Genomic DNA, 11,954 nt, shown 5'->3' on the forward strand with positions numbered 1-11,954 from the left:
AGAAGAAAGATAAGACTGAAAAACAAATACTGAATTCATACCCAGACGAAACTGTTACGTACACACTGAACAAACTTACTACTTTTTTATGACACGAATTGACCAAATAAAACACCACATCTCGCTGGGTTCAGAGAAGTACACACTGATCAAACAGTTGTTCTTTTTATTGCACACTTATGAAGATGATAATTACCACACCTTGCTCTGTTCTTCAGATCTCTGGCTGCTTGTCCAGAGGTTTCCGAGCCAAGACGAAGAAAATGGGCGTGAAGATCCCTTCCCTGGAAATGAAAATCACACTTCATTAAGCAGCGTTGTTTAAAAAAAGATGCAGCATTCATTCAGCAGCATTACTGTTTCGGAGATTGATATAAATTCGGCACAAATTCAAAATTTTCTTGCTTCAGATTTGCTCGAGGCCGATCAACTTACTTGGCGCCCTTCACAAGCCCTTCGGCCGCGGTCTCAAGAAAGCTGGAGACCCTCAGGCTGCCCTGTGGGGCAACATGGAGGCACTCGAGCGTCTTTACCTGAAGATTTTTGAAGGTAAATTAAGACGTCAATTGCACTCTACCAACAATTCATTTACTTCCGTACTCGCTCCGTCTTAAAATGTAGTAGTAACTTATAACTGAATTCGACACAAATAATACTACAAATCTAGATTGGAGTACATGGTATATCAGTAAAATGTTACGAACCAGCATGTGAGTGATGAAGCGGCCGACACGGGTGAGACGGAAGCCATTGAGTGAGAACTGGCTGGAATCAAGAGGCAGGTACCATGGCAACGGCGAATCCTCTGCCAGATCCTTCACCGATACAACCTTCAAACACATCATCACAAAGATAAATCTTGATCTTTGATGATCTAGCTATAAAGAGATGCACTTGATAGTGCAGTGACAACGGATGTGTGGTGTCAACCCTAAGGTTCCGTGTTCAATCCTCAATACGCTCACACTAATAAATGTTTGGAGGGACGTCTCTCTTCAGATCTCATTTAAGATAAATGTTTGGAGGGACGTCTCTTTTCAGGTCTCATTTAAGATCTAGCCCTAAACGATCACAGTTACATGTTGTACAAATGTTAGTCCATTTTTTTAGATTTTTTTTATGATTATTTGAATGTTGTTCGAACAAACAAGGAGATATCTCTTCCCTCAAGAAATTAAAAGAGTTTCTCCTATTTTTAATGTTGTGATGTGTAGTATTTGGAGTAGAGCTCACCTCAAAGCCCGCGTCTTTGAGAGCCTGGATGCACTGTTTGGTGGTTCTGATGTCTGGAAGGCCATTGCCGAGCTCGATCTCGGCCTTGATGCTCCGGTGCCTCGAGTTGCCTGGATCATACTTGTCGGTCATGCACCACTCGTCCAACGCGAACAACTGCCCTGGTTTCAGCACTCGGCAGATCTCCCTGTAGACACCAACCTACATGTACAAGTTAATTCACCAAGATAATAAGTTTTCATGTTACCAACCTAGTACCTCAGTTCCAAAATATAGCAACCTAATATCGTATATTTTAGACTTATCTAGATAGTTATATTTTAGAACGGAAGTAATAGTACTTACCTATATACTTTCTCTATCCTAAAAAATACTAAACTTAGGCGGGAGATGTGATCCGTATAACGAACTTAAACAAAATTCTGTCCATGTTACTTGTACTATGAGGGATCGTATCCCTTTTTAGATTTATTTTTTTTTGGAACGAAATGAGTAGTGATATGATACAGGAAAATAAATGAGCTAAGCATACAGCATCAGGGGCATGGCATGTCGCCTCGATGGCGTAGGCTGCGTCGAAGGTGGCATCAGGGATAGGCATGTTCATGAAGTCAGCCTGCATGACAATTCTTGCTTTTGTCACCTAAAACTGAATTGGTGATTGGAGGGCATGTATATATGTCTCTACCTTGACAAAGTTGCAGGTTTCACTCAAACCGACAGAAAAGTTGAGTTCCTGCACAATGAAGATCAAATTAACTTTTAAGTGTTGATCTAGCTCATGGTGAAAAATCCATGTCTTCATCTTGATAATATATGCATAACATATTTCAAATAATTCACATCTAACTCTGTAAAAGAAATGCACATGGTTAAATAAAATGCAGAACTCGTTACCTTGCCCCTTGATATCTGGTACGCATTGTTGTTCAGTCCAGTCACCGATGCTGAGCTATAATTAGTAGCATTGGAATAATTATAGTTCGCTTGATTTTTATCTCTGAATTTGTGAAATTGGCAACAGGAAATTGTCACCTGAATCTGGCAATCTCTCTCAAGGGTCCTCCAATGCCACACCCCACGTCTAGGACCTGCAATATATGCACAGGGAAAAATGACTCCACTATGAAGATTAGAAACAATCACATTTATAGTTAATAGATTATTCTCTTTTCTTGAACTGTAATTAATAGTAGTATAACATTGACCTTCATGCCCTTCTTGAGGCCGAGTTGCAAGGCCAGAAAATGCTCATGACGCTTAAGGCTTTCGCGTAAAGTTTCTCCTTGCCATCTGAAAGATAATCAGCGAAGAAAAACAAAATCAGAATAACCTAAAGCCCATCCAAACAAACTTAATTAGTGGCAAAATTATGGCGTGGCAAAATTATGGCATGACCTGCTGCCGAAATGGAATGATTCTCCCCAGCCGTATTCGTAGAAACTGGTGACAAGATCATAATACTTGTTTGCCTGATGCATTAAATTTGGCACTAATTAGTTTGGTTATAACCTCCAAAATTCTCGTTGCTAATTCAATTGATCGATTTCACATGAGCTATATGCAAATTATTATGAAAAACAACTACTCCAGCTAAAAAGGTACCAAATCAGCGTAGTTGGATGTCCTTGATTCCACTTCACCTCCATAAATTTCATGATAATTCTCATACCTGACACGATGGAACACCTGAACATTTTAGTGTGTGATTGTTGAACAAAGGGGCAGCATAAACGAAGCGAGAAACGACTGGCGAGTTGGTCAAAACCTGTTAGAGTGAAGTACACCAGTGGTCTGTCTAAACTTAAATGGATATGTTATATAGGTTCCTAAATTTATCATAGGTGTATCCAGATTCAAACGAGTTCTAACAGTCTAACCTGCTACGTGCACTGATATGACATGCCATGTTGACGCATACGTGTTAATGGAGCCTACATGTCATTCATATAAAAATAATAAAATTAAAAAAAAAACATATTTTCTTCTCTCCCCCCCTAATCTCCTGTAGGCCCCGTAAGTGCACTTAACTCAAATTTATTAATTGTTACTATATCACTATAAAATTCAAGCATAATTAATTAACGTATTAGAAGGGTAAATAAAGTATGTGCAGTACTGATCCACGGCCGATTTGACTTGCTCCTTTCTGATCTTCCCTCCTAATCCTGAAGCAAGATCCAGGGCACTCGTCTTCGACATTATACTTCAGTTCAGTCTGCAGATCGATTAGACAACAGCTGCAAATATATATACACCTTCTGAGAGAAAATTGAGATGTGTGTGGGTGTGTTGATCTGCACAAGATATCGCATGCTAAACACTAATCAAAGCTAAGCATACATATCAACTCAAGTTGTCTTAACTTAATCAAAGCTGATTTACTGATTCCTTTTTCTAATATCTCTACTACAATAAAAGAGGAGTCATCCTCCTCTCCGCACCGTTCTTCCCACATGTCTGCAAAAAATTCAGTGGTAGAAACAGATCCTACCCTCGTCCCCTCCAGAAAAGAACGAACGGTTTCTCAAAAAACTAGCCAATTAGAAAAAAAAACAAAAAATTAGGAAACAAAACCAAAACGGTGCCTAAAAAAACACGGCAAAGCGGTCTTAATTCGTTTCCCATGACATGGCATGAGTAATTTGCTAGTATGTAAGAAAAGCATAGAGTTTCTAAACATCACACGTAGTATATATGTTATACATAAGACTAAGAGAGGTGAGAACAATACCTGGAACAGGAGGAATTGAAGATGAAGGTATTATATATGGTTGCCCTTTGAGCATTTTCAGGAGCGTATGTACGGGTATATATAGATGCGTGGTTCCCATGAGCATCTAAAATAGTACTACCTCCATCCCAAAATGTTTGACGTCGTTGACTTTTTTAAAAATATTTGACCGTTCGTCTTATTCAAAAAATTTAAGTAATTGTTAATTCTTTTTCTATCATTTGATTTATTGTTAAATATATTTTTATGTATACATATAGTTTTACACATATTACAAAAGTTTTTGAATAAGACGAACGGTCAAACATGTTTAAAAAAATCAATGGTGTCAAACATTTAGGGAAGGAGGGAGTATTTGTTTTACACGGCGTACCCGTGTAAAACAGAAGCGACTCGATCAGTTTATAAAATGGATCAGCATTCATGGTCGTTGTTGACATTGCATTGCATGGATAGATGTGTCGGCAGCCGATGAATGATGCACCGCTCATCGACCATACCTAGAGATGGACACATACACTTACGGGATAGTGTGTACTACTATTTATTACTAGTTGCTACCTGACATAAACTCCGGCCGTCCGAGAAAACCCTAACATAAAATGATAGCAGACATAACCTAGTATAATAAATCTAGACAGATTTCTATTAAATTATAATATGCTTTTTATAGTTCTTTAGAAAGTACTGAGAGATTAACTTACGTGAGTTATACAATAGTGACATTGTCAACATGTGTGAGTTATCAATACTTGTTTTTATATGTAACAATTTTGCAATCTTGCTCTGTGAGAATGAGGAAGAAGATAAAACTATGTGGTATGAATGTGCATTTTGAGCCTACTTATATGTGAGTATATATAATGTAAAAAATACCATGTATAATAATATAAATGAGTATTTTAATAAATATAAGGTTTCTTGAAATATTCTGTCTCAAAATATAGGGTTTTTGAGCTAATCATAATACCTAGGATTTTGTGTTACACATGGCCTAAAACTTAGGGTTTGTGTGAAATTTATGCAGTATAAATATAAAAAGTCATATTCTAAAGTTTTTTTTATTGCTTTGTACATGTGTCTTCGGCTTGTAAGCCACAAATATTTTTTATAAAAAGAAAACTTCCAAGCAATCCTTAGTTACGTTATCTTAAAAAATTTATTTTTATATCTAAGTACCGTCATCATAAGGATACGCCTCTCGTTTCAATCCAAATCAATCAGTGCGTATTTTCTAAAGATATATACAATGGAAGGTTTATCCATTACAAAGCTAGTCGATAAAATAATGGAAACGATATTTGCTTGACAATCTAAAAGAAGCACAACAATCGTTTGTTTAATCAACAAACCCAGATTTAGAGGGAAGTAGTCATAGCTACTTCTACAACGGATGAGGCGAGAAGAGGCTCCACTCGTGTAAAGTTAGAGGGATATGGTCACTGACATGTGGACCTATAAAGATAAACCCCACCTGTCAGGAGCTCCGTCCTAACGGAGGCGACACTATGGCGAGAGACCAGCCTCTTGCCATCAGCTGAGCTTAGGCCGAATTTGGTCCCACAAGGCATGTCATGGATATATAACCCTTGCTAAACTATGGGCCTATTAGGCAGGCCGGCTACAATGGCTTCGGCTGCGACTGCGTATAATGAGTGCGGTATTGTTCGTGCCCGTAGCTCCAGCAGCCGAACATGCCTTCGTCGTTTTGTAGCTTGCACGGTAAATCTCTCTTCAAATCTTAATATAAAATAACTCGTGACATATTTCTGAAAATAAAATAATGGAAAACCTCCTAAATTAAAATAATCTAAATTTAAAATTTAAAATTTCAAAATCAACTTTAGCTTAAGCACCGACATAGTCCATGAAGTAATCAGCTATGAGCCTATGACACGCAAAGTGCGCGTGCTTATGAAATTGAACAGCAAAAAATGAAAAATCATTAATAACAGCAAGGTCAACCGATCTGAGCTCTTCGTTTGAGTAGTATGGAGTATTGGAGTATATTAGTAGGAGAGCAAAGCACGTGGAAACATAAAATAAGATAGAAATATAAAAATTCAGTTTAATGTTATCTTAACAGCATCTAGAGTTTCCTAACCAATACTCCATCCGTCCTATAAAATATAAAAAGTTTAGTTGGATATGACATATTTTAATACGAGAAATCTAGACAGGTTGGATATGTGTCTTATCCAACTAAAGTTTCTTATATCTTAGGACAGAGGGAATAGTATATACGAGGGAGTAGTATATACATAACGTTAACTTAAGAATATTGTTTTAAAGGCATATTTAAATGCACGGTGCCGTGTTTCAGTAAAATTCAACACTCTTAACTCATGCGTGGCTAGAGTATCTAAAATATTCCTGTCCAAATAAATTTGGTTCAATTAATAAATGGATTAGCATGATGACTGTCGCCATGTGTCGTCGTGACGAAAATAATCAATACATTGCTTAATTATCTCCTTCTATTGCTTAAAAAAGGAAAATAAGAAAAAAAAAAGAAAAACAATGGAAAAAATAGGGGAGTTTGGGAGAGGAAACTGGACAAATGGACCGGGCCGGGCTGTGCCGGTACAACCCACACGATGAGTCGGCTCATGGCATGGCATGTCTGGTCCTGCAATGGTGATGACGTGTTGCCACACCCCGTCTCGACACCACCTAGAACGACATCGATATAACCTTCAAACCATAGTGGAAAAAATGGGTTGTTTGATTCACTTCCAAATATCGCCAAACCTAACCAAATGTGTGGCTTATAAATTGATGGCACATCTTAGACAAGATTTGGCTAAAAGATGATTGTATGACATAAAAGATAGGTGTATGACATGTGGGTCTTTGAATAGAAAAACTTTGTCAATGCCGCAACTTTGAAAGTGAAACAAGTAAAAATCCTAGAAAGTGTGGCAACGTTTGTCAAAGTGAGGGAGTAAACCAAAACCCCTATAATCTTCAGTTCAAACACAACATCACGGGATTAATACTTGATCTTCTGATCTAGCCATAAACGATCACGTAACCATCCGGTCTAATTAAACAGAAGTGGTTGTTCAGTTTACAAAATGGATCAGTATGGTCATTGTTGACATGCATATATCTTAGTCAGCACATACGTATTAATCAATGCATATTGTTCATCTACAGTACGTACCTAGACGGAGGCATACGTACGTACAATTAACACATATCGGATGCACGTACACGAACCAGTGCGTTTTGGACTGCGGCCATACGCTTTCCATGATAAATACACGTACCGCGAGCTGTAAACTGAACAACTGGGAGAGTGTTGAGCACTTGGGCTAACATAAGCCCTGAATTTCGCAATGGGCCGGCTCTGCGCGCAGCAGGCCCGCTAATCTGGACTTGCTTGAACAAAAAGATTAGATTTGGAAATAAATTTGGACCGAGTTTATTTTAAATTTTAAACTATCAGCATGCAGCAGCAGCGCGGCTCCTCTGTTGCAAGTGCAAAGCACATCCTGGCCGTCCGTCCGTCCGTCCATCCATCCATCCCCGGGACAACGGCAATCGCTGATTCGCTGCGGTGCAAAATGCAATGGCGCGTTGAGTTGGGTAGAGCAAAGTTAGAGGCTGTTTGGTTCTTAACTAACATTGTCATAACTCACTTTAGACAATGTTAGACAAGTGTGGAGATGTGGCAGCCTAAAGTGTGGTGTGGCAAGTTGAAGCATTGAACCAAACAGACCCTTAATGTGCAGGGGGAGGGGCCCACATGGCACAGCTGCGTGGTCGCCATGACGGGGGCCATGCATGCGCCGGGCCGCGTGCGTCGGCAGCAGGCAGCAGCAGGGCGTGCAGGGTGCGGGGCTCAATGGCGAGGACGACGACGACGAGGAGACCACCGGCCGCGGCCACTGTTCCCGCGGCCTTCTTCCCCATCCCAGCCGATGACATGCGCCGAACCGGCTTTTATCATCCGGGCCCAGTGCTGCAGTGGCCGCCACTGTCGCCCCTCTCCCTCCGGCTGCTCCTTCCGTCACCGGAATACAGCAATCTAACGTTTTATAGTAATTACTCTGGATAGATACTCTGTCTATCTAGATTGGCAGTGATGTGTTTAATCCAATCCTAAATTATTTATTCATCCGTTTCATATTATAAGTTATTTTTATTTTTTTCTAAGTCAAACATTTTAGTTTTGATCAAATTTATAAAAATATATAATAATATTTTTAACACAAAACAAAAAAGATACTAAAATATATTCAATGTTTGATGTAATGAAACTGATTTGGTGCTATAAATATTACTATATTTTTCATAAATTCCCTCAAACTTTTTAGAAGTTTGACTTTAAAAGGGTAAAAACCACTTATAACATAAATCGGAAGGAACACTAAATTTTGGAAAAGAGATAATACTATGTTTGTTTTTTTATTGTGACGAAAAAAGTATAGGTTATATATATATAGGTTTTATATATATATATATATATATATATATATATATATATATATATATATATATATATATATATATATATATATATATATATATATATATATATATATATATATATATATATATATATATATATATATATATATATATATATATATATATATATATATATATATATATGTTGATTTGTGCTAGCACATATTTTAATGTTAAACGGTCCATCTTCTGCGAAACTTTCTGTATATAAGTTATATGAAACAAATCTACTTTTATATTTATAATGATTAAAACTTAATTAATTATATACTAATACCATTCAATTTTTTTGGTAGAAAAGAACATCTGTGTCGTCCGGCTCCTCTAGCTTTGGATGCTCTCGTCTCCCTTCCCTTGGTGTACACGTACTATACGTAGATGATGCTAGTATACTGCACGTATCTTTGCCTGGGTACAGTGTAGTACTACTAATTAACAAATGTGGCCATGTGATATGTCTGTGCCTTCTCCAGAAGCTCCTCTTCGTGCAAGTGTACAAAGGGCTGCATCAAGCAAATTTCTCCTCGACCCAGTGAGAAAACAGAGACTGAAATACATCTGCTAGATGAAAAATCGTACTAGGTGATATTTTGTTACTGCTAGTACTATACATCTGCTGGTAGCCTCTGTTGCCTTCTGTAAATGTAACACAGTAGAGTAGAGTAGTAACAGTGCTAATGCATGATGGAGTAGTGCTTGCGGTAGCATGTTAATTTCACAGTTTCAGTCATTCATTAGGGTGGATCTAACACTCTAGCAGTAGTAGTATATAGTACTCAGTACTCACATAGGAGTAAATCAGTACATGTCCTATGCAAGTCTGTACTAGTTTGCAGAGCGCGTCAGTAACATTGCGCGGGAACTACACCACAAAACGCGGGAACCATGACCGTGGGCACCCCCCCCCCCCCCATACATTCATTCGCATCAGAAGGGACAGTCAGATATAATAATGCAACAATCTTAACCCTTCTTGTAAATGTGAGATTCACACACTAGCCCTAGAGTGAACGGTTTTCACTATTAGTAATCCTTCTTAGTTTTGTTTTTGTTTCTCACAGTGCAGTCATCAAGCCTGCAAAAAGTCCCAACTAAATATTGATTCACGATTTATTTAGAGATTAATTATATCTATCCAATGAGTCTCTGATGTGTAATTCCGACAGCGTGGGAGGTTCTGTATGCAATTTCCCACTCCTTTTGGTAATAAAGGAGGAAAAAAAATAGAAGGCTGCTTGCTTCCTTGTAACTCTCAGCGTCAGCGAGAAGCAGCCAAAGTGAAAGCGAAAGAGAGCTGAACTCAGTGGAGGCTGGAGAGTGAGCTTACCAATGGAGCTTCCTCGGGGTGCCCTGCTGCTGGTGCTGCTCGCCGTCGCCGCCGCCGCCTCCTCCGCCGGTGCCACACTCGCCGTCAAAGCTCCAGTTCCAGTTCCAGTTCCAGCTCCTGCCCCTGCCCATGCACCTCCTCAACCTAAAGATGCTGAAGGTATGGTTCTTCTCTCAGGTCTCAGCTCACTGTGTTCTCTTCTCTGTCACATCTTCTTGGTTTTTTCTTGGATCCCATTTTCTTGCAGATGTAAATGTTCTAAGAAGAAAGATTCAGTTTTCTTTTAAGCAAAGAAAGATTCAGTTATTACAGTTTCATTTCTGCATTTTTGTTTCAAGTTCAGTATCACATTCATGCAAGCACATTACTACCTCGACCTGTGGAAATGTTCTTGGCAAGAGCCCAAGAATGTGTCTGGCACACTGCATTTTCGTGTCTTGTGCATCACTTATATTCATCTCACTTTTATCCATCGGTTTTGTGACTTTTTGTTGTTGCTCAATCCATTTCCCCAGAATGGTGTGGTACTGTAAATCTGTAATGCATTTGCATTTTGCAAGATTTTGGTTAAGAGTCTTCAGCGCTATATTTAGCTGTTGAATCCTAAAGAAAGCAACAATCATGTAGACATTTGAAGCAAACAAGTGAATTTTGATATATTTTTTTAATGGTGACCCAGGCCTCCTCATCAATGGCAACTTCGAGACGGCGCCGAGGAAGGTGAACAAGACACTCATCGTCGGCCGCCACTCGCTGCCGGGGTGGACGCTGCGGGGGCACGTCGAGTACGTCTCCGGCGGGCCGCAGCCCGGCGGCATGTTCTTCGCGGTGCCGCACGGCGTGCACGCTCTCCGCCTGGGCGGCCGCGCGTCGGCGTCCCAGAACGTGTCCGTGCGCCCCGGCGCGCTCTACGCGCTCACCTTCGCCGCCACGCGCACGTGCGCCCAGGACGAGGCGCTCCGCGTCGCCGTCGCGCCGTCGCTCTCGCCGCCCGCCGACGTCGCCGTCCGCACGCTCTACAGCGCCGACACCGCCGACACCTGGGCGTGGGGCTTCCGCGCCTCCTCCGCCGCCGCGCAGGTCACCTTCTCCAACCCCGGCGTCCAGGAGGACGCGTCGTGCGGCCCCCTGCTCGACGCCGTCGCCATCAAGGAGCTCCCAACGCCATACCCAACCAAAGGTAAGAGAGACCGCATCATTGTCTGAACGATGGATTGCTGCTGGTAATTAATCTGACGAACAAATGGCTGCAGACAACCTGATCAAGAACGAGGGATTCGAGATCGGGCCGCAGGTGTTCAAGAACTCGACGGTGGGCGTCCTCCTTCCGCCGAAGCAGAAGGACGCGACGTCGCCGCTCCCGGGCTGGATCATCGAGTCGCTCAAGGCCGTCCGCTTCATCGACGCGGCGCACTTCTCCGTCCCGGCGGGGCAGTACGCCGTGGAGCTCGTCGCCGGCAGGGAGAGCGCCATCGCGCAGGTGATCCGCACGGTGGCGAACCGCGCCTACAACCTATCGTTCGTCGTCGGCGACGCCAAGAACGGCTGCCACGGGTCGATGCTGGTGGAGGCGTTCGCCGGGAACGTGACGCAGAAGGTGCCGTTCGAGTCCGTCGGAAACGGCGGGTTCAAGCCGGCGAGCTTCCGGTTCGTCGCCGCCGGCGTGCGCACCAGGGTGACCTTCTACAGCTCGTACTACCACACCAAGGTGAGCGACGGCGTCTCGCTGTGCGGCCCCGTGCTGGATCAGGTCAAGGTCCAGCCATTGAAGGCGTGATGATCCCCCTACGATTCAGAGCTCTCCTTTCGGATCATGGTTTGCTAATTGCTCTACTTAGACGTCGTGTCTGTAAAACTCTGCATTGGTGATTTGGGTTTTGGACATTGAACTTTCGTGTGATCTAGCTAAACATTGTGTCATGGTTATTGTTGCCTGTAATGTCGCTATCGATCGTTGATGATGTTATCAACCGGATTGGCCACCATTACAGTTGGTTTCACTGGTGTTTTCCGGCGTGTGGAACATGGGCTCCTCCGAGATCTCGGCGACGCTCGAACAGAGAAGCCATGATTCTGCGGACACAAGCGTCGGCAAAAAAGGTTATTATAGGAAACCATCGATGAGGTCGAAGCTGTTGGCGTCGTTGCTGATGCTGCACATGGTCTGGTCGCTGCGCTGCTGAA

The 11,954-nt window shown here is 41.6% G+C and overlaps 2 protein-coding genes across 3 annotated transcripts; one reads left to right on the forward strand and one right to left on the reverse strand.

Annotated features, from left to right (window-relative positions):
• Positions 1 to 12: 12 nt before the first annotated feature.
• On the reverse strand, positions 13 to 4,051 carry LOC9269350 (cycloartenol-C-24-methyltransferase 1-like). 2 transcript variants are annotated; one of them, XM_015773531.3, is made up of 13 exons: positions 3,968 to 4,051; positions 3,353 to 3,473; positions 2,839 to 2,905; positions 2,632 to 2,705; positions 2,442 to 2,526; positions 2,269 to 2,324; positions 2,131 to 2,185; positions 1,922 to 1,969; positions 1,766 to 1,849; positions 1,234 to 1,434; positions 705 to 830; positions 436 to 533; positions 13 to 284 (listed from the first exon to the last, which is right to left on the reverse strand). In XM_015773531.3, exons 2-13 carry the CDS (start codon positions 3,433 to 3,435, stop codon positions 215 to 217), a joined length of 1,047 nt encoding a protein of 348 aa, XP_015629017.1. In that variant the 5' UTR covers positions 3,436 to 3,473; positions 3,968 to 4,051; the 3' UTR covers positions 13 to 214. The 2 variants fall into 2 exon arrangements, with proteins under 2 accessions (XP_015629017.1, XP_015629020.1); XM_015773534.3 differs by having other exon boundaries at positions 3,353 to 3,451; positions 3,968 to 4,012.
• A 5,666-nt stretch (positions 4,052 to 9,717) lies between these two features.
• On the forward strand, positions 9,718 to 11,690 carry LOC4334511 (protein TEEBE). The gene is made up of 3 exons (XM_015775063.3): positions 9,718 to 9,929; positions 10,450 to 10,950; positions 11,024 to 11,690. The coding sequence occupies exons 1-3, from the start codon at positions 9,773 to 9,775 to the stop codon at positions 11,545 to 11,547; spliced, it is 1,182 nt and encodes a 393-aa protein (XP_015630549.1). The 5' UTR covers positions 9,718 to 9,772; the 3' UTR covers positions 11,548 to 11,690.
• Positions 11,691 to 11,954: the final 264 nt, after the last annotated feature.

This window comes from Oryza sativa, chromosome 3, assembly GCF_034140825.1.
Source record: "Oryza sativa Japonica Group chromosome 3, ASM3414082v1".
Classification (NCBI taxonomy): domain Eukaryota; kingdom Viridiplantae; phylum Streptophyta; class Magnoliopsida; order Poales; family Poaceae; genus Oryza; species Oryza sativa.

Bases quoted from the DNA above. Each gene is read 5' to 3' on its own strand.
- LOC9269350 (XM_015773531.3), bottom strand. From the start codon at position 3,435: ATGTCGAAGACGAGTGCCCTGGATCTTGCTTCAGGATTAGGAGGGAAG. The intron at 2,186-2,268 runs GTGACAATTTCC...TACTAATTATAG, and splicing joins AGAGAGATTGCCAGATTCAG to CTCAGCATCGGTGACTGGAC. The intron at 534-704 runs GTTCGTAACATT...AAAAATCTTCAG, and splicing joins GCTTCATCACTCACATGCTG to GTAAAGACGCTCGAGTGCCT.
- LOC4334511 (XM_015775063.3), top strand. From the start codon at position 9,773: ATGGAGCTTCCTCGGGGTGCCCTGCTGCTGGTGCTGCTCGCCGTCGCC. The intron at 9,930-10,449 runs GTATGGTTCTTC...ATGGTGACCCAG, and splicing joins TCAACCTAAAGATGCTGAAG to GCCTCCTCATCAATGGCAAC. The intron at 10,951-11,023 runs GTAAGAGAGACC...AAATGGCTGCAG, and splicing joins AACGCCATACCCAACCAAAG to ACAACCTGATCAAGAACGAG.